This window comes from Gouania willdenowi, chromosome 10 (genome assembly GCF_900634775.1).
Source record: "Gouania willdenowi chromosome 10, fGouWil2.1, whole genome shotgun sequence".
Lineage (NCBI taxonomy): Eukaryota > Metazoa > Chordata > Actinopteri > Blenniiformes > Gobiesocidae > Gouania > Gouania willdenowi.
Genome location: NC_041053.1, coordinates 40842804 through 40865679, shown reverse-complemented (window position 1 = coordinate 40865679; position 22876 = coordinate 40842804). Strand labels below are relative to the sequence as shown.

General features: G+C 41.0%; 2 protein-coding genes and 1 long non-coding RNA gene across 7 annotated transcripts in view; 2 read left to right on the top strand and 1 right to left on the bottom strand.

The window, feature by feature from the left end:
* LOC114470627 (uncharacterized) overlaps window positions 1-15369 on the bottom strand; it is a 19640-nt gene extending 4271 nt beyond the window's left edge. Inside the window, exons 1-2 of the long non-coding RNA XR_003674899.1 lie at window positions 13349-15369; window positions 13157-13238 (exon numbers count right to left, since the gene is read on the bottom strand). This is a non-coding gene — a long non-coding RNA (uncharacterized LOC114470627). The remainder of the gene's footprint in view (window positions 1-13156; window positions 13239-13348) is intronic.
* thoc3 (THO complex 3) overlaps window positions 1-20155 on the top strand; it is a 22610-nt gene extending 2455 nt beyond the window's left edge. The window contains exons 4-7 of one of the 3 annotated variants that reach the window (XM_028458911.1): window positions 1208-1369; window positions 1448-1548; window positions 9868-10036; window positions 20132-20155. In XM_028458911.1, the coding sequence (XP_028314712.1) occupies window positions 1208-1369; window positions 1448-1548; window positions 9868-10031 (427 nt within the window). In that variant the 3' untranslated portion in view covers window positions 10032-10036; window positions 20132-20155. Of the gene's footprint in view, window positions 1-1207; window positions 1370-1447; window positions 1549-9867; window positions 10106-20131 lie in introns of those variants that run through there. The other 2 variants (XM_028458909.1, XM_028458910.1) reach the window with 2 other exon arrangements.
* Window positions 16503-22876, top strand: part of LOC114470626 (complexin-2) — a 10065-nt gene continuing 3691 nt past the window's right edge. The window contains exons 1-3 of one of the 3 annotated variants that reach the window (XM_028458914.1): window positions 16503-16562; window positions 20032-20126; window positions 21533-21708. In XM_028458914.1, coding sequence (XP_028314715.1) covers window positions 20096-20126; window positions 21533-21708 — 207 coding nt within the window. In that variant the 5' untranslated portion in view covers window positions 16503-16562; window positions 20032-20095. Of the gene's footprint in view, window positions 16563-16589; window positions 16737-19602; window positions 19801-20031; window positions 20127-21532; window positions 21709-22876 lie in introns of those variants that run through there. The other 2 variants (XM_028458915.1, XM_028458916.1) reach the window with 2 other exon arrangements.

The window sequence follows — 22876 nt, the reverse complement described above, 5'->3', positions numbered from 1 at the left end:
ATTTGGCAGCCGGCGGGACCAGAGCCAGCGGGGAACAGACCCCAGGCCTAAAGGACCTGGGATAGAAGTAGCACCGGGAGCAGCCCGGTCAGGGACGACAACCACATTCCCAGCCACCTAGGGCACCAAGGGGACGCTGCAAGTCACCCCGCTGACCCCCAGGCGCACCGACCAAGCCCCCCAGAGCGCCCCAGATCACCTTTTATTGATGCCGTCCGTGAGATGAGCCTTAGTTATTGCTAAAGTCCACTCCGTAGGGTGGAGGTGGTGGTCGCACTCTCTGGGGGTGGTGTGATGAGGTGTGATTAAAATTGGGGGGATTGGTAGGGCAACTTGAGGTGGGAGTGCCGCCCCCCGCCACTACTTAGTAGCACAGGCGGCGGCCCCCTTCACTCCTAGCCCCACCATCCAGCCCCCCAAGGGTTGGGTATGAGTATGTGGTGCACTGAGTAAGTGAGCCAGACCAGTGGGGAGAGAAGTGAAGTGTCCATGTAGGAGACCTGTCTGGTGTGAGCCCGGCCTGTTTTTATGGCGGGCCACCGGAGAGGGTAGATGGCGCATGCGGCACCGCTGGCCCCAGGGACGCGGTGAGCAGCAGAGCCGGAGACCCACCCTACGGCACCTCCCGAACAATGCCGGCCCCACAGAGCACAGCAGCACCCCCTACCTCCTAGGCGCAGCCGGGCACCAGCCATGTCCCCCAGCGGTCCAGAGGGTGACCTCCGCCGCACGCCGGCTGAGAGCGGCCCGGCTTGCCGCAACAGGGAGAGAAGCCCGCACCAGGGCCAGCACACGATACAACACCCTCCACAGGGAGACAGCCCCGGCCCCCCCAACGAGAGAGAGGACGCCATCAACCGCCCAAACAGGGCCACCCCGAAATTATGAGTTTCTTTTTGTGTTTTCCTCAGGAGTTAAAAACCAATATTTTCTGGAAAAAAAACAGAATTTAAATTAATGTAGAAAACATTGCATTTGGAAAAAAAATTAAATGGATTTTATAGGGCTCTAGAAGCTCTGCATTCATAATTAGTCATAGGATAACGTGATCACTACTTAATTCATTACACGCAGTGAGAGTTTGAATTAGATTATCGGGGCATAATTGGACATACTTATCAAACTTTTTAGGTGTTTAATCAGTGTTTTCTGGTGGAAAAATAGTGTGTGTGTGTGTGTGTGTGTGTGTGTGTGTGTGTGTGTGCAGCTACCCTGAGTTGAAACCCATCCAGTCCATTAACGCTCATCCTTCAAACTGCATCTGCATCAAGTTCGACCCGACGGGGCGATACTTTGCTACAGGCAGCGCCGACGCTCTGGTGAGTCTGTGGGACGTGGACGAGCTGGTGTGTGTGCGCTGCTTCTCCAGGTGAGTCTCCATTACTTATACACCTGCAGCTAGTGCTAGCGGCGCCTTGTGACGCATCATACGCTGTTTCTTCCTCAGGTTGGACTGGCCCGTTCGTACGCTCAGCTTCAGCCACGACGGGAAAATGCTGGCCTCGGCCTCTGAGGATCATTTCATAGACATTTGTGAGGTAGAAACAGGTCAGTCACACTCATCAATACCTATCAGTGCACCAATACAACAAGGCCTTATTTTTAGATTAATTAATTTAATGTCTTTTTAAACTTTTTAAGGATCCGTGGGAACCCTGTAAGCAGGTATACAGGTTCCTGTCATAAAATAAGAATATCATGAAAAAGTTGATTTATTTCAGTAATTTCATTCAAATAGTGAAACTTGTATATTATATTCATTCATTACACACAGACTGATATATTTCAAGTGTTTATTTCTTTTAATTTGAATAATTATAACTGACAACTAATGAAAATCCCAAATTCAGAAAATTACAATATTGAGACGGATACAAAAAAAGATTTCTAGAAATGTTGGCCAACTGGAATGATCATGTACTCAATACTTAGTTGTTTTGCCTCAATTACTGCAGCAATGGGCGTGGCATGGAGTGGATCAGTCTGTAGCACTGCTCAGGTGTTATGAGAGCCCAGGTTGATCTGATAGTGACCTTCAGCTCTTCTGCATTGTTGGGTCTGGTGTCTCACATCTTCCTCTTCACAATATCTCATAGATGTTCTATGGGGTTTAGGTCAGGCCAGTTTGCTGACCAATCAAGAACAGGGATACCATGGTCCTTAAACCAGGCACTGATAGCTTTGGCACTGTGTGCAGGTGTTAAGTCCTGTTGGAAAATGAAATGTGCATCTCCTAAAGTTGGTCAGCAGCAGGAAGCATGAAGTGCTCTAAAACTTCCTGTAGACGGCTGCGTTGACCTTGGACCTAAGGAAACACAGTGGACCAACACCAGCACATGACATGGCACCCCAAACCATCACTGACTGTGGAAACTTTACACTCTACCTCAAGAAACGTGGATTCTGTTCCTCCCCTCTCTTCCTCCAGACTCTGGGACCTTGATCTCCAAAGGACATGCTATATGCACTTTGATCAGAGAACATCACTTTGGACCACTCAGCAGCAGTCCAGTCCTTTTTGTCTTTAGCCCAGGTGAGACGCTTCTGACGCTGTCTCTAGTTCAGTGTCTTGACACAAGGAATGTGCTACAGCTGAAACCATGTCTTACATACGTCTGTACGTGGTGGTTCTTGAAGCACTGACTCCAGCTATAGTCACTCTTTGTGACTCTCCCCCACATTTTTGAATGGGTTTAGTTTTACAATCCTCTCCAGGGGGCGTGGTTATCACTATTGCTTGTAGACTATTTTCTACCACTTTGTAGGGCACCAGGTGTCTTTAATATTGAACCTCTCCATAATATTCTAATTTTCTGAGATACTCAATTTGGGGTTTTTATTTGTCAGTTATTATCATCAACATTAAAAGAAATAAGCACTTGAAATATATTAGTCTGTGTGAAATGATTGTATACAATATTAAAGTTTGAATGGAATTACTGAAATAAATCAACTTTTTCACGATATTCTAATTTTATGACCAGCACCTGTATACCTGCTTGCAGGGTTCCCACGGATCCTTAAAAAGTTATAAAAGGCAATAAATTAATTAATCTAAAAATAAGGCCTTAATTGTCATTAAAATGTCTTAAATCAATGTTTCAAAAGTTTTACATTTTAACACATAAGTATGATTTTTATGATCGTAATTAGTCTCACATTTAAAAATAAATGGTAACATTCGTTTTAAAAAATATATATAATTTTTCGTAACACCGTGGTTGCAGCGAGACTCTGTGCAGATGTGCGTCCCGTTTGTTGCAACTGTCAACAACAAAAGGGAAAACTAAAAAATTTTACGAAAATTGCCAGTCCAACGAAGATTTTTCTTAATGGTTATTATTTTTTGTATTTTTGTTTCATAGATTTCTGGCTATTTTTGTCATCATCTTGTGTGTTTTGAGTAATTTTGATTATTTTAGTCAGTTTTTTGGGTGTATTTTATTGTCATTTTGTGTATTTTTGTGTGTTTACTTTGGGGGTTGCTAGTTGCACGTCTGTACTCGATACTAGAAGAAATAGACCTTAACCCTATGTAATTGATGTGACTTTTTTTTCTCAATTGTGCTTACTGTCTTAAATTTAATTTCAAATGGCATTAAAGAGTCTTGAATTGAATTTGACTGAAGCTGTAGGAAACTTGGCTTATCTGTACCTGAGGGTGTATCACTCCAGTTAGTGATTGTTAGAACTGCTGACACGTCACAGCAGTTTGAGTTCATGTTTTAAACGTTCGTCTGTACAAGGTTAAAAAACATGATGGTTCACTAATTATGATGGTCACCACTAGGGCTAAGCGATATATCGAGATTCAAGATACAGGTATATCGAGTTTTCTATTTTGGTGATACAGAAAATAACAATATCGCCTATATTGATGTATGTACCGTATATACATTTTATGGCATATTTTGTATCACAATACTTGTTTTAGAAGTCGCTGCTTTCACTACTTCTCAGAACGTGACTCAACCTTGGGGTTAGGCTCCCGCTAGGGGTCACGAGACACTGGCAGGGGGTTGCCAGATGCCTTCAAGAAACGAAGAATATTTTTTGAACAATTTGAGCCTTTTTTTGCTTATTTTTACTTTTTTTCTGCAACTACACCAAACTTTTCATATTTTAACCTATTTTCATCACTTTTTTGTGCCACATTTTTGCTCCTTTTAATGCATTTTTGCTACATTACTCTCATTTCTGACACTTCTACAGCAAATTTCAAGACATTTTCAACACTTATAAACCATTTTCAACACTTATAAACCGTTTCCACCACTTTTCCACCTAATGTCACATATGTTGATCTACTTTTAACCTCATTTCACCATATTTCATACTTATTTTTGCCATTTTAACCACATTCACTGTAGGAGCCGTACAGGGTTTGGTTGTTTCTCACCTGTTTTTAAATGAGGTTTATGCATGTGAATGGGTATTGTGCACGCAATCAGAGCATGCACGCTTCTGCACCATGGTGATTGGGCGTGGCAATGTGGGAGTAGGTTATATTAGTACTTGCGCTCACCTGGAGGTGTTTTGTTTGTCTTGCGTCATGTTGGTGGAGAGAGCTTAGGAGAGCAACTTTCTGTTGACCGCATCATCCTGTGATCCATCAACAATCTGCACTGTCATGAGGTATCTTAAGGCAACCAATGCATGCTACTAAAGTAAATGTCGATGTCTCCAACGCGATCTGGAACAATAAACCTTCATCAGTGTTATATCCCTCCTTGCTTAGCCCACTGTAGCGTGGAAAACCTGGCTTTTAGTCCATATGCCACAACAACTTGTCAATAGAAACACTGTGTTGAAACATGTTCAATGTCAGGAAACTTTGGATGTTTGGATCGCTGTCAAAGTTGTAACGATCGACGTGAACGCAACACGGAGGTCTCCTGAAGCTCATTACTGCTGCTGCGTTACGCATGTTGTCTCAGTCGTCTCAGCTAAAAATCATTGTATGTTTTGAAAAACATTTTGGATTGTTTGTCAATGCACCATTTTCCTGCTGTTGTGTTGGATTTGGGATTTTACCAGTGTAACCACTGCCACGCATAAAGAAAGAACAGGACTCATGAAACATGTTGAAAATGCTGAAAAGGTTCCATCATGCCTTGAAAATGTGTCTAGTTTGTTCAATGAGGCCAGCCAGCTCCATGATGAGGTTATTCCAATGGTTCCTGCTGAAGAACAAGAAAAACAAAATGCTTGATTTGATGACGTTGAATAACATAAATCTGCTTTTGTGGAGGAGGCAAATAAATGGCTGTTGGAGCTGCCAAAGGATTTTGATTCACATCAGAGCTCAGCAGAGGGCGCTGTTGGTCAGGCTGGTGTCCTAACTGAAGAGCCAGCTTCCAGTGACAAAACATCATGTATTTTGAAAACAGTGATGGGTCTGAAAAGTGCACCAGTGGATATTGGACCAAATGACAGTGTTTCAAATACATCTAAAAAAAAAACAAGAGAACACAACACTGTTCAAATCTGTTGTGTCCAGTACCACTTCAGCCCGATTAAAGGCAGAGGCCGAGGCTGCTGCTCTTAATGAGAAACATACTATTCAGGAGCAACAGGAACAACTGCGACGCAAAATAGAAGAACAGCAAGAACAGATGAGGAGGAAATGGAGATTGACTTGGACATGGGATTCTATGGCTAAAGTGAATGTGTTAAAAGCCTCAGAAGGTTCTCATTTCTCTGCCAAATCAGATGGAATTAACTCTTATTTGCAAAAAGGCAAAAACATGCTGTTAAATGTGGATGCTGCTCCATTTATGCCTGCATTCACCTTGCAGCCATCAACAACAAAGCTCATAAGGGACGCTGGGTCTTTAAGTGGTGCTGCTGTGGGGCCCAAAGTTAGTCACCAAACTAAGTTTCATACTGCAGTGATCTCGGCCGACCTGCCAGCATTACCAACTGAAGGAACACTGCATCAAACCATTCCATCCATCCAGTGTGATCAAACTGAACCTGATCAACATCTGCTAACAGTGCTGGAGAAGCAGAATAAAATGACATCTTTACTGGTTGAACAGCAGTCACTTTTCCTGCTACCCAAACGAGACGGAGATCCATTGGAACATCAAACCTTCATAAGAGCTTTTAAGCACAACATTGAGGACAGAGCTCCCAGTCACAAAGACTGTTTGTATTATCAGCACATGCCACCTGCTTGTGGTTACATTAACGCAAAAGCTCTGTTGGAGGAACATTTTGGAGATCCATTCAAAATTGCCTTTGCCTACATGGATAAGGTGCTCTCATGGCCTTTGGTGAAAAGAGAAGATCTCAAGGCACTGCAGGCCTACGGTCTATTGTTGTGAGAGCTGTAACGCTATGGGAGACTGTGGGTGATATAAACGTGCCCACCAACATGCAAACCATTGTGAAAAAGCTGCCGTATAAGCTGTGGGATCGGTGGAGAAGTGTAGCCTGTGAGCTGCAGGAAAAGTTTCATCGCAGAACTACATTTCATGACATTGCTGAGTTGAGAGGTAAGTAAAGATCGCAAGTGATCTTCTCTTCTTAGACATTCAAAACTCACTTGGAACTGGGAGAAAAGAGTCAAAATATGGGATGTCTTGGAGTGGTACAACACAGGATTTGGTTTGGTTGTTTGTGCATTGGGCACAGAAGTAGAGATTGCAAAAGGCGTCTCACATGCAGAGTATACAATCTGAAGCTCCTCATGTTGTTGCATGTCCACTCCAAAACAAACCAAACAAGTTCCACTCAGGCTAATGATGAATCAGAATGGGCCAGTGAAGGTGCTGTGGTGTCTTCTGGGACTGGCAAGCAGGACTGTACGTGGTCAATACTGCCTGTCCAGGTGAAGTCCAAAAGAGACTCTGATCACTTTCTTGGATCCTTGGAACACTGCTTCATTCTGCACCGAACGGCTCATGAACCAGCTTAACCTCACATGAAGTAAACTTGGGATTCTCCTCGGAATGATGGGGCAAGAGAAGGATGGACAGCTACATGTTGACAGATTTGGAAGTGGCTGGTCTGGAATCCAACAACTTTAGTGACTTACCAGAGATTTTCACACAAAAGAACATACCTGTCCACAGAGTAAACATTCCACAAACCAAAGACCTTTAGCCCTTATGCCATCAAGACGGTGAATGGTCCGCTCAGAGAAGATTGCCGAACTGTCAACCCATGTTTAAAACCTGATGTCACAGTAAACCGCATCTCGGTGGCAGAACTGGATGAGCTTTGTGAGAAGCAGCTGAAGGTGGATTTTCATGAAACACTACAGGATGAGCAACATGGATTATCAAAAGACGATGAGCGATTCATGGAGTCAGTTTAAAATTCAGTCAAGCTGATTGATGGCACTACAGCATTGGTTTGCCAATAAAACAGAGAAACCTCAAAATGCCAAATAATAAGACGGTTTCAGAATAACTTGCATTAAGTCTCAAGAATCGATATGGATTTACCTGAATGAACAGGGACATTTCTGACTATGACGGTGGACGTCTCTACTGATTGTACTCTAACTCTTAATGAGTTGTCGCTTTTGTGCACCTTGATGGTGATTCTGTCTCCTACAAGCTAGTGGTGATGGGTAATTATTACCATGTATTAATTAGGCGCCGAATGTAGGAGCCGTACAGGGTTTGGTTGTTTGTCACCTGTTTCTAAATGAGGTTCATGCATGTGAATGGGTATTGTGCACGCAATCAGAGCATGCACGCTTCTGCACCATGGTGATTGGGCGTGGCAATGTGGGAGTAGGTTATATTAGTACGTGCGCTCACCTGGAGGTGTTTTGTTTGTCTTACATCATGTTGGGGGAGTGAGAACCTTTTTGTTGACGGCATCATCGTGTGATCCATCCACAATCTGCACTGTCATGAGGTATCTTAAGGCAACCAATGAATGCTACTAGGGATGGGCGATATGAATAAAAAAGAACTATTCCGATAATTTCTGGTATTTATCACGATAACGATAAACATCACGATAAACGATAAATGAAAAAAACTATAAATAAATAAAACAATTCCCAACTTAAAGTGTAAACAGGTTCCTTACAAACACAAATACATTTGAATACATCAACACATTAATAATCAGTGCATGTAGATCACTCTATTAGTAAAATTAAAAAAAAAAAGCACAAATAACTCCATCAATGTTTTTACTGTTGATGAATCTTGTTTCATTCATCTTATGAGTTACATAAAGTTATGGTTAATAAATAACTCTGATTTCCTATAATTAAACCAGATCAGGCTGATGATGTAATCATTCAGTATATTTATGTGTAATAATCTCAATAGTTACATTAGTCTAATGGAACCAGCTTTGTCTGTGAACACTGGAAATATAATTAAAAAATATTGCGTTGCACCAGTTTGGATGGATTAATAGTGACATTAATATTATGCTAATATTTATTTCACACAACGTGTGACATGTTTAGTTTTTATTCTTCCATACAAGTGTTAAATCTGACCATAAACAAATCTATGGCTCTCTATGGTTTTATGACAGTAAGACGTTTTTTTTATTTGGTCTATTCCTTATATGGAGTGGTTAGCATTAGCTCTTAGCCCAGTCTGTTAGCTTAGCATCGTTAGCTTTAGTTGAGTTTCCAGTTCATAATCGTTGCTACAGGTTCATCTCTGTCCCTGTGTTTGTGGAACTTTGGGTGGATCTGATGGAGGAACTTGGATTGGTTCACTTTGTTGATGTTTATCTGGTTTTAACCAAGTAGTGGTTCATGATGTATCACAGCACAGCAGCTTCAGGTTGCCATGACGAGCACCGCCGCTTGTGGGTGTGAGAGCTGGGGGCGGGAGGCATGGTGCAAACCGCGGCTTCGCTGCGGAGCTTCCGTAAACAACGTTCCGCTCCAGAGAATAATAAGTTGACAACATACACAGGCAGTTTTGTTCTGTGGAACAAGGATTTTTGGGGCATTCTTGGCTAAATTGAGGGACAAATGGTCCTCGCTAATATCTGACATGGGAATTTATCGTTTATATCGTGGGATGACATATTCTTACCGGTGAGAATGTTTTTAGCGATAAATCATAAACGATAAAATATCGCACATTCCTACATGCTACTAAAGTGCCTATGTCTCCAACACAATCTGGAACAATAAACCTTCCAACTCTGTGTAATTGTTTGGCGTGCGCGTCATCAGTGTTAAATCCCTCCTTGCTTATCCTACAGTGGTGTGAAAAAACTGGCTTTTAGTCCATACGCCACAATATTCACCCATTATTACTAATTGGTCCTACTTTTTCCTGCCACTATTGCCACTTTTTACCCTTTTTATCACTTTTTCTGTCTGTTTTTATCCACTCTAATTTGCAACTTTTAACTAATTTCTGTGATTTTTAAAATCCCATTTCACCACTTTTTCCACCATTTTTGATCACTTAGAACCCATTTTATTTATTTTATTAGTGATTAAAACCATAATTTCCATCTTTAAGATGACTATAATAATAATAATAAACGTTCCTGGATAACAGTGGATATTATTCAGATGAATAAATAAATGTGGTTATCACAGATTCATAGAACAATGGACCATCATTTTACTGACTTTATGGATGGACCCCAAAAATCTGTTCCTTTATTCCCCCTTATAGATGGTCCTGTCTCCACATGACTGTTCTACAATGTTCATGTCTGTGTTCAACCACCTTCAGCTACAGTGGGGGTCCCCACTACTTTAGATGTGAAAAAGGCAAAAGTGTCTCACATTGTGCAACTGTTTGTTAATAAATGTGTATGATTGACATTTTGCATCAGCAAATAAGACTTTATTGGTGACTTTTCCACTCGTTTAACGACTGTCCCTAAATGTGTGTGTGTGTGTGTGTTTTGCAGGTGAGAAGCTGTGGGAGGTTCAGTGTGACTCTCCCACCTTCACTGTGGCGTTTCATCCCAAACGACCTTTGCTCGCCTACGCCTGCGACGACAAAGAGGGAAAATATGACAACACCCGAGAGTCTGGAACCGTTAAACTGTTCGGCCTCCCCAACGACTCCTGACACACCGACTCCTCCCATCAGCTTTTATTTTGAAACTCTGTTTTTTGTTAAATAATAAATAAGGTTTTTGTAAACTTCCTGTGTCGTCTCCTGTTTGAGACGTCATCCCTTTCAAAGTAAAGGCACAGCTATTTACTTTGGACGATGACGACACTGAGGATGGGACAAATGAATCCATGAGGGATTCATTTATTCAGACAACTTTTTTCAGGAATTTTACTTTGATATCCTGACGTGTTTCGACAGCCAACTATCAGTCTTCTTCGGAGGCATCTACTGATAGCTGTGATGTGTTCGTACAAGTTTTTTCATAAGGAAAGCATCTAGTGATCGCTTTGATGTTGGGGCTTTTCTTATGAAAGACCTCGTAAGGATACATCAAAGCAATCAGTAGATGCCTCTGAAGAAGACTGACAGTAATCAGAAATTAAACCTTTAACATGTTAAAAAAATAAGACAAAATTAACTTTCTGGAATTATGAATCCATGAGAGATTCATTTTGTCTCGTCTTCTCTAATCTTGTCCTGTTTTGTTTTATTTAGTTTGAACTTGTCCTGTTTTTGTCTCTTCTCGTCTTGTTTTATCTGGTTTTTTCCAGACCTCGGTCTTTACGGGGCTGTAAAAAGCATGGGTGAAACTTTTATGGGCTGAAGGTAAAGAACCACTGCTATAGACGTTTCCACAGTTCAAAGCTGCCTGGTTGAAATTAACATTACAGATATACATCATTACATATCGACAAAAATGTGATTTGAGATATTAATGATTAATGACATCCCCCTCTGACATGAATGGACATCCATGTGCTCACACACCAATGCTCTTGTCTTTTTGTCACTTCTTGGTTTCTAGTATGTCATGTCTTCTCGTGGTCTCTCTGACTGAGGCTGACGTCTGTCAAATGTCTCGTGGAGTTAAAATCCTCAGATGTTGGAGGATGTTTTCCCGCCTGAAGGCGTCTCTGGACTTTAAATCCCATTAAGTCTGTCTCTGTTTTATCTGTTTCCTGGCAGAACTGTTTAATGTGATTACGCATTGTGTGTGCGCGTGTTTGTGTGTCTGTGAAGGGAACACCTTCAACAAGTCTCCGGTCCACAGACAGAACTGAGTAATTGTCAGTTCTTCTGTTGTTGATTCCTCTTAAATATAGAAAGTATTGGTGGTCTTTGTATCGATCCTGAGCGCCATCCCTGGTTCTGATCATGGTCTTGTCTTTTCCCGTCTCATCTAGATTTGTTTGTTTCTGATCTTGTTTTGTCTTTTCTCAACTTTTATTGCAGGGGTTCTCAACCTTGGTGTCATGAGAAACTAGAAGGTGATCGCCAGATCATTTTAAGAATTAAATGTAACTATTTGAGCCGTTTTTGCTTATTTTTACCATTTTTCTGCAACTGCACCAAACTCGTCATATTTTAACCTATTTCCATCACATATTTTTGCTCCTTTTAATGTATTTTTGCTACATTATTCCCATTTCTGACACTTCTACATCACATTTTAATGCCTTTTCTGCACATTTTTTCCACTTTTAAGACATTTTCAGCATTTATAAACACTTTCCACCACTTTTCTCACCTAATGTCACATATGTTGACTTAACCTCTTTTCACCATTTTTTCAATTTAACTAAATTCACCATTTGTCATGCCCATTATTTGACAGTTTCCTACTTTTTTCTGCCACTTTTAAGCCAATCAAGTCTTTAAACCCTTTCTATCACTTTTTATTGCTTGTTTAAACCCATTTCTGTGCTTTTTAAAATCCCATTTCACCACCATTTTTGGTCACTTTGGAGCCATTTTATTTCTGATTAAAACAATGATTTCCATCTTTAAGATGAATATATAATATAGTACAAATTTGTGTTTGTCTACAAAGCGTGTGTGCATGTGCGTGCGTGTGTCGCGACCTTTGGCTGCTGTCAGTGTGTGTCTGTGTTGTGTTGACGGCAGCAGCTGTCCTTGTTTGCACAGCGTCTGCACACACACTGTTTGTTTACGCAGCGATTGATGATGATGATGATGATGATGAGCAGCTCTTAGGCTCAGTCTGTATCTTTCTGTAATTCCAGAAATTTCATTTTGTCTTTTTTAATAATATGTTAAGGTTTTTACTGGAAATGTAGTTTGAGTTTCTGACATGTTTCGACTATCAACTGCCAGTCTTCTTCAAAGGCGTCTGCTGATCGCTTTGATGTTTCCTTGACTTCCGTTTAAATTTCCTGAATAACAGTTGTCTGAATAAATGAAACCTTAACATATTATTTAAATAGAACTTTCTGTAGTTTTTATGCAGAAGTCGAGGAAAACACCAAAGCGATTACCACACTCCTCTGAAGAAGACTGGTAGTCGCACAGTCTTTTTATTTTTGTAGTTTATAAATATCTGGCAACACGGACTCAAACTTCAGTGAAATGAGATGATTGTAGACGGACAGACTGATACTAATATGTTAGGGTTTCATTTATTCAGACAACTCTTTTTCAGGACATTGACTTTGATCTCCTGACATTTTGCGACTGTCAACTGCTACACAGATGATCAAAGTGGGTTCTTCAACTCCTTTCTACTGTGTGTTTATCTACCATCCTCCTGGCCCTGCTGCTGTCTTTTTAAAGGATTTCAGTGACTTTCTATCTTTTATGATGAAGTTGGAATCTGTTTTAATCTTTGGGGATTTTAACCTTCATGTTGACGATAGCTCATCTTGCTCTGCAATGGAACTCCTAACATTGACTGAAGCTTTTAATTTTGAGCAACATGTTTCTGAGCCCACTTAGCAAAAAGGAAATATTTTAGTCCATTTGTGTGACCATAGTCTGGTTTGGTGTAATCTGTACTGTAGTCCTGAGCCAAAGCCTTCAGAAGTCTGGTCTCAGAGCTGTGTTATCAATGTTAATACTGCAGATAGATTTTTTCTGATATGTTTGACCCTCTTTTATTCATGGAGTGCCTCAATGTGGACGATTTCATTCACTGTTTTAACAATCATTGTGTAACAATTTTGGATCAGGTGGTTCATGTTAAATCCAACTTGTCTACACACAAAAAAGCGTTCCCATGGATTAATGAAGATATCTTAAGTCTTAAAAACTGCCTCAAAAACTTGTAGAAATTCACAAACCTTGAGGTGCACAGGCTCCGTGTCGTCATACAATGAAATGGTTGAGAATGACAGATCTGTCTATATTCATCAACCGCTAACACTGAATAAGAAAAAGTGTTGTTTAACACGATCCATTCTCTGGTATGTCCTGCTGCTCAGTTACACCTGTTTTTACTGATAAAATGAAGATGATTAAAGATAAAATCTCACCCCTGCCATGTGGTTCCTCTGCTGTCTCTGAGCTTGTCTCCACCATGTGGTCCTCATAGAACCGTGACTCTATCAAAAAGTGTTTGATGTAATTGGCCCTTGAGTCACCAAAATGGTGAACCTCTGTCTGTCTACTGGTGTGTTTCCCAACAGACCTCAATAGTTTCAGGCCTCGTTCCTGTCTAAGATCCTTGAGAAGGTGGTCTGTGACCAGCTGACATTTTTCCTGGATCAAAGTAACATCCATGAGACGTTTCAGTCCGGTTTCTGTAAACAACGCTCTATGGAGACGGCCTTACTGAAAGTGTCCGGAGACATTTGGGGAAAATGCACTGTTCTGGTTCTTCTGGATCTGTCCTCAGCCTTCCACACCGTTGACCACCAGGTCCTGCTGAGAAGAATGAGGGATCAAGTAGGACTGTCAGGGTCAGTTCTTCAGTGGTTCTGCTCATATTTATGTGGGTGTAGTTTTAGTGTTTCAGCAAATCAAATAAGGTCTGAGTCAGCAGATTTGTTGTGTGGAGTCCCTCAAGGTTCCGTTTTGGGTCCAGTCTTATTTTTGTTGTATTTGACCCCCTTGGTTCAGTGATGTTTGTTACCACCTATCCACTGATGATATCCAGCTTTACTGCTTCGTTAAGCCATCAGAGATCCAGAAGCTAAACTCCTTACTCCACTGTTTAGTGGAAATAAAACGATGACTAAGCGATAACGCTCTGCAGCTCAATGCAGACTAAACAGAAACGCTGGTGATTGCCACTGATGACTCAGTTCCAGGGATTAAACAGTTTTTAGGTGACTTAGGCCAGTCTGCTAAACCCAGCCTTAGAAAGTTGGGCGTTATCTTTGTCATTAGTGCAGCACTGTGAGCAGCTGAAGATCAACTACTTCTTCCATCTAAGGAACATCTCTAAACTGAGGAAAATGATGTCTCAGAATGTTCTGGAGCTCATCATCCATGCCTTTGCGTCTTCTCGTTTAGACTATTGTAATAGTTTATTCTGATGTCTGAACAAGAAGAAACTGTCTCGTCTGCAACTATTGCAAAACTCTGCAGCGAGAATCCTGACCCGTACAAATAGGAGGACTCACATATCTCCTGTTCTAAAAGAACTCCATTGGCTGCCAGTGTCTTATAGGATAATTGTTCAAATTCTGGTTCTGGCGTTCAGAACCTTGCAGGGTCAGGATCCTTCTTACATCAGTATCTGATACAGCCTTACACCCCTTCCTGGGCTCTGAGGTTCATGGATCAGAATCTGCTGATGGTTCCTTGCACTGGTTTCTGGACCAGAGGAGACAGATCTTTCCAGGCTGTTGCTCCCAGGCTTTAGAACCACCATCTGCTCTCTGTGTTCAGTTGACTCTGTCGACAACTTCAAAAGCCAATTTAAGACTTATTTATTTGTTCAAGCTTTTAACGAGCTATTCTTGGGCTGTTTATAATGTGTGTACTGTTTTGATTCTAAACTGTATTTTAGTGTATTTTTGATTTTAAGCTGTGTTGTGAAGCACTTTGTGGCTTTTTTGTCTACGAAAAGTGCTATACAAATAAATATTACTTACTTACACAGGAAAATAGTACAACTGACAAGCAGGTGAGGGTCGGATGGAGCATGAGATTGATAGACGGATCGTTGCGGCGTCAGCAGTGATGCGGTCGTTGTATCGGACTGTTGTGGTGAAGAGGGAGCTGAGTCAGGGAACAAAGCGCTCAATTTACCAATCGATCTACGTTCCTACCCTCACCTATGGTCATGAGATTTGGGTAAAGACAGAAAGGACAAGATCGCGGGTACAGGCGGCCGAAAATAGTTTCCTTTGCAGGGTGGCTGGGCGCACCCTTCGAGATAGGGTGAGAAGCTCAGTCACTCAGGAGGAGCTCGGCGTAGAGTCGCTGCTTCTTCACGTCGAAAGGAGCCAGCTGAGGTGGCTCGGGCATTTGTTTCAGATGCCTCCTGGTCGCCTCCCTCGGGAGGCGTTTCAGGCATGTCCTATTGGGAAGAGGCCTTGTGGGAGGACCAGGACACGCTGGAGGGACTATGTCTCTGAGCTGGCCTGGTGTCGCCTCGGGGTCCCCCCAGAAGGGCTGGAGGAGGTGTGCGTGGATTGGGAGGTCTGGACATCTCTGCTGAGACTGCTGCCTCCGCGACCTGGCCCCGGATAAAGAAGAAGAAAATGGATGGATGGATGGATGGATGACAAGCAGGTGCAAACACAGGCAGAGATCCGCTGCAGTAAATGTTGACACAAAACACAGCAGAGATGGAAAGAAAGGCTCCAGTAAATCTTTCTGGGATAAAATAATTCAAATAAAACAATAGTTAATATTAACAGCCACTGAATGAGAAAATAAAGTGTCTGAGGGAGAGAAAAGGCTGCACACCCGCGGCAGTGCGTGTGTGGTGTGGCTGCAGTGGAGAGAGGATGCTGTGTGCGCTACAGACGCACCGCTTCAGTGATGTTTTGAACGTCAAACTCTGGTGTTGCGTTGATGGAAGAAGCATCAGACCAGAATCAGCTGATCAGATGCCTAATTTATGCACTGATGGAACAATGTTCACATATGAGAGTGTGGTGATACAGCGCTGCTCAGATCTGCTGGATGATGGTCAGTAGATCATCTTCAAATGTTGCTGATCGACTGATTGACAGACTGTGTTGCTGTATTAACTCAGATCAATGGTGTCAACAGATCAATAGGACGGTTTCTGTCCAAATCTGCCTGTTTTTCATGGACTGATCAGAGCAAAGTTACAGGACCCACAATAAATTAGGGGGGGAAATATATTTAGGTTTTAAAGTTGTTTTATTTTTTATTTTAACATTTTTAATTGTTTATTTAGTTTTCTACATTATTAAATGTTTGTGCAGCAGACAGAGAAGAATGCTCATTTACATAGGGCGGTCTGCACCACTTCTGCACGTGCACTAATCATTGCTCCAATCTTTAATTCCTTGCACTTGGTTTATTAAGAACTTTATTTCAGATCTTAGTGAATCCGCCCCTCTGTTTGTAAATAATCCATAAAAGAGTTTCTTTGATTGGATTAAAAAAAAACTTTGAAAATTTTGCAGAAAATAATTTAAAAACGTTTGAAAGAATGAATGTGATGAAGAGGGGGAGGAGTGATGATGATGATGATGATGATGATGATGATGATGATGATGATGATGAGGAGGCTCAGCTCAGTCCTCGACTCTCCTTCTGCAGGTCAGTAACGCACGCGCACTCTGCGGGTTTACGCGCATGTTTTCCGGAGGTTGCAGGTTCTCCTGCTGCTCTTCATCACTGCGCTTCCTTTTCTGCTCCTCTTCCTCTCCGCCATGTCCTGAGGAAGAGGAAGAGGAGGAGGAAGCAGCTGCTGCTGGATGTGCTGGTGGACTGGTAACGGCTAGTGATTCCTCTGATGGTTCTAATGGTTCTAATGGTTGTGATCCTGGAGGTGTTTCTGGTCTCACAGCGTCAGTGGTTCAGTGTGAACTGGGTTCACTACTGGTTTTAATGGTCGTGTTCTGTGTTTTTTCTCTGCTGGTTCTGATGGTTTCACTGGTTTTAGTGGTTCATGTTTTACATGTTCGTCCCGCTGCTTATCATTGATGGTTCTACTGGTTTCTAATTAGTTTAATATTTGTTTTATTTATTTTAAAAGATAATTATTTGATAATGATATTAAGCTACAGTCAACTCATAATTAGCTTTATGCACAAAATGTAACACACTGTGGATGACAACAGACACGTTTAGTCAGTGGGAACACTTAATGAGAACATGCAAACTGCACTGTGTGCGTGTGCGTGTGCGTGTGCGTGTGTGTGAGAGAGAGCTGGTTGAGCGGCGTGATCCGACCACACTGAGCTCTCAGAGCGTCACTGAAACATGAAATCTATAAAATATTCAAACAATCATAAACAAAAGAAGATTTTTTTTTCACGAGCAGCAAAAATCGATGAGTATTGCCTAGTGTGAGTGGTTTGAACAGCTCGTCTGTATACTGGTTTTACTGGTGTCCCTCCATGATGAACTGTGAGGGGAGGAGTTAAAGCCGAGGGTTGTGAACTGTGTTGTCAGCAGATTAAAAGATGACCCGAGACCAGAGAGCAGCTCAGTCTGAGGAAGAGTTTAATCTGATCTGATGTTTCACACCCATCGACTGTAAAAAGAATGGACGACGCACGCAGCCTTGGTCATAAGCCCCGCCTCATCAATGTTAACAGATGGGATGTTGGTCAAAGTGTAAAGTTAAAATATTTTTTTCCAAACCTAAACTCTGATCATTAGTTATTATCACCATACATTGTGTTCAAATGCTCATTTTTCTGTGAACTTTGTTTTAAATAAGTTATTTGTGGTTGAAAAACATGATTTGATGTCATATATGACGATGATTGGGCAGTACACTAAATGGGCGGGGCTTGTTACCAGGGCGTCTCCCGCCGGACCCAGATTCTGGCTCCAAATTTGCGAGATGGAAACGCCCCGAAGCGCCGTATTTTCGCTTCAAGAACATTGAGTGGGAACACTGTTCCACTGTGACATCACAGCAGATTTGTTTATCCCTCCCCCTGAAGGGACGTTGTTAAAAAACCCTGTGACCCCAGCTTTGCTACATGCTAAGCTAACCCTAATGTGGGCCTGGCTGCTACGTGCTAAGCTAACCCTAATGTGGCGCAGGTTGCTACGTGCTAAGCTAACTCTTAGAAAAGTGCTTCTTAAATACTATGTTATCACTTTAATTAGAAGGTAAGATAATAAAGAAGGCTAGCAGGCACTTAAAGTAGGAAATGTTTGTTTCAACATGCAACACTTTATTTCTCTTAATTTACTCAATTGTTTACACCAAATCTGCAGCATTTCAAAACATTTGTTACAATGTTTCAGTATAAATAAAATAAATATTCAAAGATGGTTAATTTAATACTAAAACTTTGTCACGTGCAGCAGTGTTTAACTTCACTAAATACATCTGTCGTCTGTGTTTATCTATTTAGTTTGAATCGTGGAAAGTAAATCAGATTGGAGGCGGAGCTCATTGGTGACTAGAGCTTCTGAGGGCCCCTCACATGGTCCATGCGAGCTCCCTGGGGCCCGCGGGCACCGTGTTGGTGACCCCTGCTTTAGATGAAGCTCTGCATCCATTTACTGGTTTTACTACATCTGTGGATCAGTCACATGATGACATGATGACCAATCTGAGCCCAACAGTTTGAGGACCGAGTGAATCACTTCCTGTTTTTACTTTGATGTCTTTGATACTTTCATTCTATTGATTTGAACAGAAAGCTGTTCTAGCTTTGATGTATAAATGTTTCCTTGAACATATTCAGTTTTTCATCACATTCTGTAATTTTTTTTTATTTTATTTTTCTTGTCAGTTTTATTTCTGGATATTTAATTCATGGTGTTGTGGAAAATTCAATCCAGGCTCATTCTGTATAATATGTTTAATTTTGGAGCAGAAGAAGAAGAACATTTGGGGTCTGTCTCCTCTGAGCTGATCAATAACAATGATCAGTGTTGTTACTATAGATCTATCTGTTATAGATCTATCTGTTATAGATCTATCTGTTATAGATCTATCTGCAGGTCTACAGTTGGACTTTATAAATTAAACGTTAGTTTGTGACATATTCAGATTATTAAATATATCATTTATTTTTATGTTATTGTTTATTTATTGACCCTCTCCAACAATAAAAAGGGGTTCTCGCCCCTGCCACGCCCACTTTGGATTTTTGACCAATCACAGACAAGTTCTCTGAACACTTCCTGTCAACACCTGTTAATACAGCAGGACTTCCTCTTCCTCTTCCTCTTCCTCTTCACTTTGTGTGATGAAGACTTCAGGGAGGAGAGGAAGCAGTGGTTTAAACAACCATCAAACAATTGATCCAAAAGAGGAAAAACAAACACTTTCCCAATCGTAAATCATTTTTATTTCAAATTTTGATTATTATTAAATTATTTAATTATTTTAACAATACATTTTCACATTTGATTCATTTCTTATTTTTCTGCATTGCTTTAGTCTTTTTAGTATTTTTAAACGATATTCATAAATAGATTAATAAATTCAAAACAACAGCATTCGTCAATGATTAATAATTAAACTATTTAGTTATTAATTAAATGTAATTTCCTGTGTAATGACAGTCACGATATTAAAATTTAATAATAATAATAAATCTAATGTAAGAAATATATAATTTTAATGTATTAACAGATCAAACTTTAATTAAAATGTTAAATATTAATTTGTTGTTGGTTAAACTGGGAGCGTTCCAGTGGCTGCTGGGACCAGTGAGGCGAACTGATCACATTACCCATCATGCATCACTGCAGCGCCTGAACTGTTAAATGAAAGCAGCGTTACATCATCATCATCATCATCATCACCAGTTACTTCACTGGTTCCTCTTCATCACAATGTGACCTGCTGTGGACAGCACGTGTGAGTGAATCACCCGCAGAACAAACACTCCTTATTGGAGCTGCTGCTGCTGCGGGAGGAAATTACAGGTTCTCCTTCAGAAGGAACTGGTTCTCAGCACTCGACACACACACATGGACACACTGGGCGTGGCCCTTCTGACAGGAACAATGTGTGTGTGTGCGTGTGCTTTGACAGAAATCCCTTGTTGTCGTTGTTGACTGTGTGTGTTTTGTGTGTATTTTTGTGTAGAATCAACTGAGGCTCATTGATGTGTTTGTTTCTGTGAGAAGAAGAAACGTCATCAGCAGCAAACATGGACTTTGTGATGAAGCAGGCGTTAGGAGGTGAGACACACACACACACACACACACACTTTCATCTTTCTGGGTTTTTTCTGCCACCCTGTGCAGCGTTTGTTTCATATTTCAAACAAAGTCACTCCATCAGTTTTGTGTTTTTTTTTGTGTTTTTTTTAGTAACAATAATAATAAAATGAATAAATTTAGATTTCATCCTGTTGGTGTTTCTGACCTCCTGTAGCTCTTATTTCACCTGCTGTTGAATAAACACACACACACACACACACACACAGTGGTGTGCTGTTCCTTTAAATACAGGCTTATCCTATATTTAATCATAAAACTAAACTAAAACCTTTTTCTCTGAAAGCAAAAGTTTTTGGTTTTTCAAACAAAAACTTGGAAACATTTTTTAAAGCTTTTTTAAATAATGGTTGTATTTGTCTAAAAGTGGTTTCATTTGTAAGAGACCAGTTTGTAAAACAATGTTCTGTGTGTGAGAACACGCAGAAACATCCTAACTGCCTGAAAAGTCATTGATGAACAAATATATCTGAAGTTATGAAAACTGAATTTACTTGTTTTACAAATGTTCTTGACATGACTTGAGCGTGAGAGTCAAGAACTACTCCAAGGGATTTGAACTCGTGCACCAGTTTGAGCTCCACATCTTGGAGAAATACATGTGAATTTGCAGTTTTTTTTGTTTTGTTTGGTAAACATCACACAGACGGTTTTTAGTATTTAAAAGGAGACAACAATTTTAGACTTGGGCTATTATTTCAGATGTAAGAATGCTGCCAGCTTCCTGTATATTTGTTGGAGTGTATATTACAGCATCGTCTGCATACGATAAGGACCAATCAGTGCAGAGCATTAACACAGGAAACAACATAGACTTTGTGTTTTGTATAGTTTTGGTCATTTTGTGTGTTTACTTTTGGGGGCTGCACAAAAGCTGACTAAATGCTGCATTTGTGTGTCCTGTGTTATGTGTCCTGTTGTGTCACGTGTTGTGTGTCCTATTGTGTTTCATGTCTTGTTGTGTCGTGTTGTGTGTACTTCTACATGTCCTGTAGCGTGTCCTCTTTTTACCCTCTTGTGTCCTGTTTTGTGTCTTGTTGTCATCTGTTGTTGTGTCCTATAGTGTTGCATGTCTTCTTTTGTCATGTGTTGCGTGTCTTCTTGTGAGTCTTGTTGTGTGTCCTGTTATGTCTTGTTGTCTGCCCTCTTTTTATGTCCTGTTGTGTGTACTGTTGTAAGGCCTCTTGTATGTCCTGTTGCATGTCCCGCTACGTGTCTTGTTGTGTGTCCCGTGGGTTGTTGTCAGTGGTTTCTGAGCCTCAGATGTTGTGGGCGTGGTCTAATAACTGGAGGAGTGGCTTCAGTTTATCTTCAGAGTGTCACACGTCCTGAGCGAGGATGAAGATGAGCTGTTGTTTGTCCTGCAGGAGCCACTAAAGACATGGGTAAGATGTTGGGAGGAGAGGAGGAGAAAGACCCAGACGCTGCTAAGAAGGAGGAGGAGCGTCAGGAGGCTCTGAGGCAGCAGGAGGAGGAGCGGAAGGAAAAACACACCCGCATGGAGGCGGAGAGAGAGAAAGTACGGCAGAGCATCAGAGACAAGGTGAGGACGCACGTCTCTCAATCCAACCATTCACTACTTTAAAGAAACAGGAAGTGTCTCCCTCAAACAGTGCACTGACACGCTCCGGTGGCTGAAGTTAGCGAGTAAATTAGACTGTTGAAGGACGTCTATCCTCAGGGTTTGTGCTTCTTCAACAGTCAGTGATTTACTCTCTAACTTCAGCCACCAGAGCATGTCAGCGTACTATTTAAGGGAGAGTAAAGGTCCCTTAGGAGAGCTCTTCTTCTCTGCTTCATTGTCTACTACCAAACCACAGAATTGGAACTGTCGCCCCCTGCGGGCATAGATCATTTTTCAGGTTTCAACTGTTTTTTATCCTCTTTCAGTAAACAAAAGAGGTTTACATCAACATCTTTAATTATTCCAGATTATTTAGAATACATGTGTCAAACTCATGGCCCGGGGGCCAAATCTGGCCCTTTCAAGCATCCAATTCGGCCCGCAGGAGAAAGTAAAAATGACAGAAAACATGAATCATTGTGCAAATGAAACTCAACAATATTTGCAGAGGTTCACAGTTTTTCCCGGTGCTTTTATCATAAGATTAAAGTCATTTTAATGTTAAACTGTTATCACAAAATCCTTCGATTTTCCTCAAATCATTGAATATTATTTCTTTTAATTCATTTTAAAGTTGGTCACAAAATCTAGGAAATTGCATGTCACTCACTGTATGTATACGTAGAAGTACAAACTAGGGCACAATAATGTTGAAATTACTTGGTTTTTTTGCATAAAATCTGTGGCCCACTTGAGATCAAACTGCTCCGTTTTTGGACCCTGAACGAAAATGACTTTGACCCGTGGTTTAGAGCAACCAATAGCAGCACAAATTATCATTTTGACTGGAAAAATCTACTAAATGATCAAAAAATCAGGCTGAATGTTTCACTCCAATAGAAAACAATGGGATGTTTACAGGCAGTGGGGCCGTGTGACATCATCAATCATGTGATTTCAAGATGGAGGAACACAGGCGCTAAAGTAGTTTCATTTTTAAAAGTTATTTAATTTAATATGGTGCATAATAATGTGTTTTGTTAGACATAGATCTACTAATATTGATATTTTAAAGGTTTTAGGACACATTTATAAAAACAGTGGAGGATCCATTTAAAGAAGAATAAAAGAAGCAAACTGTCAATCA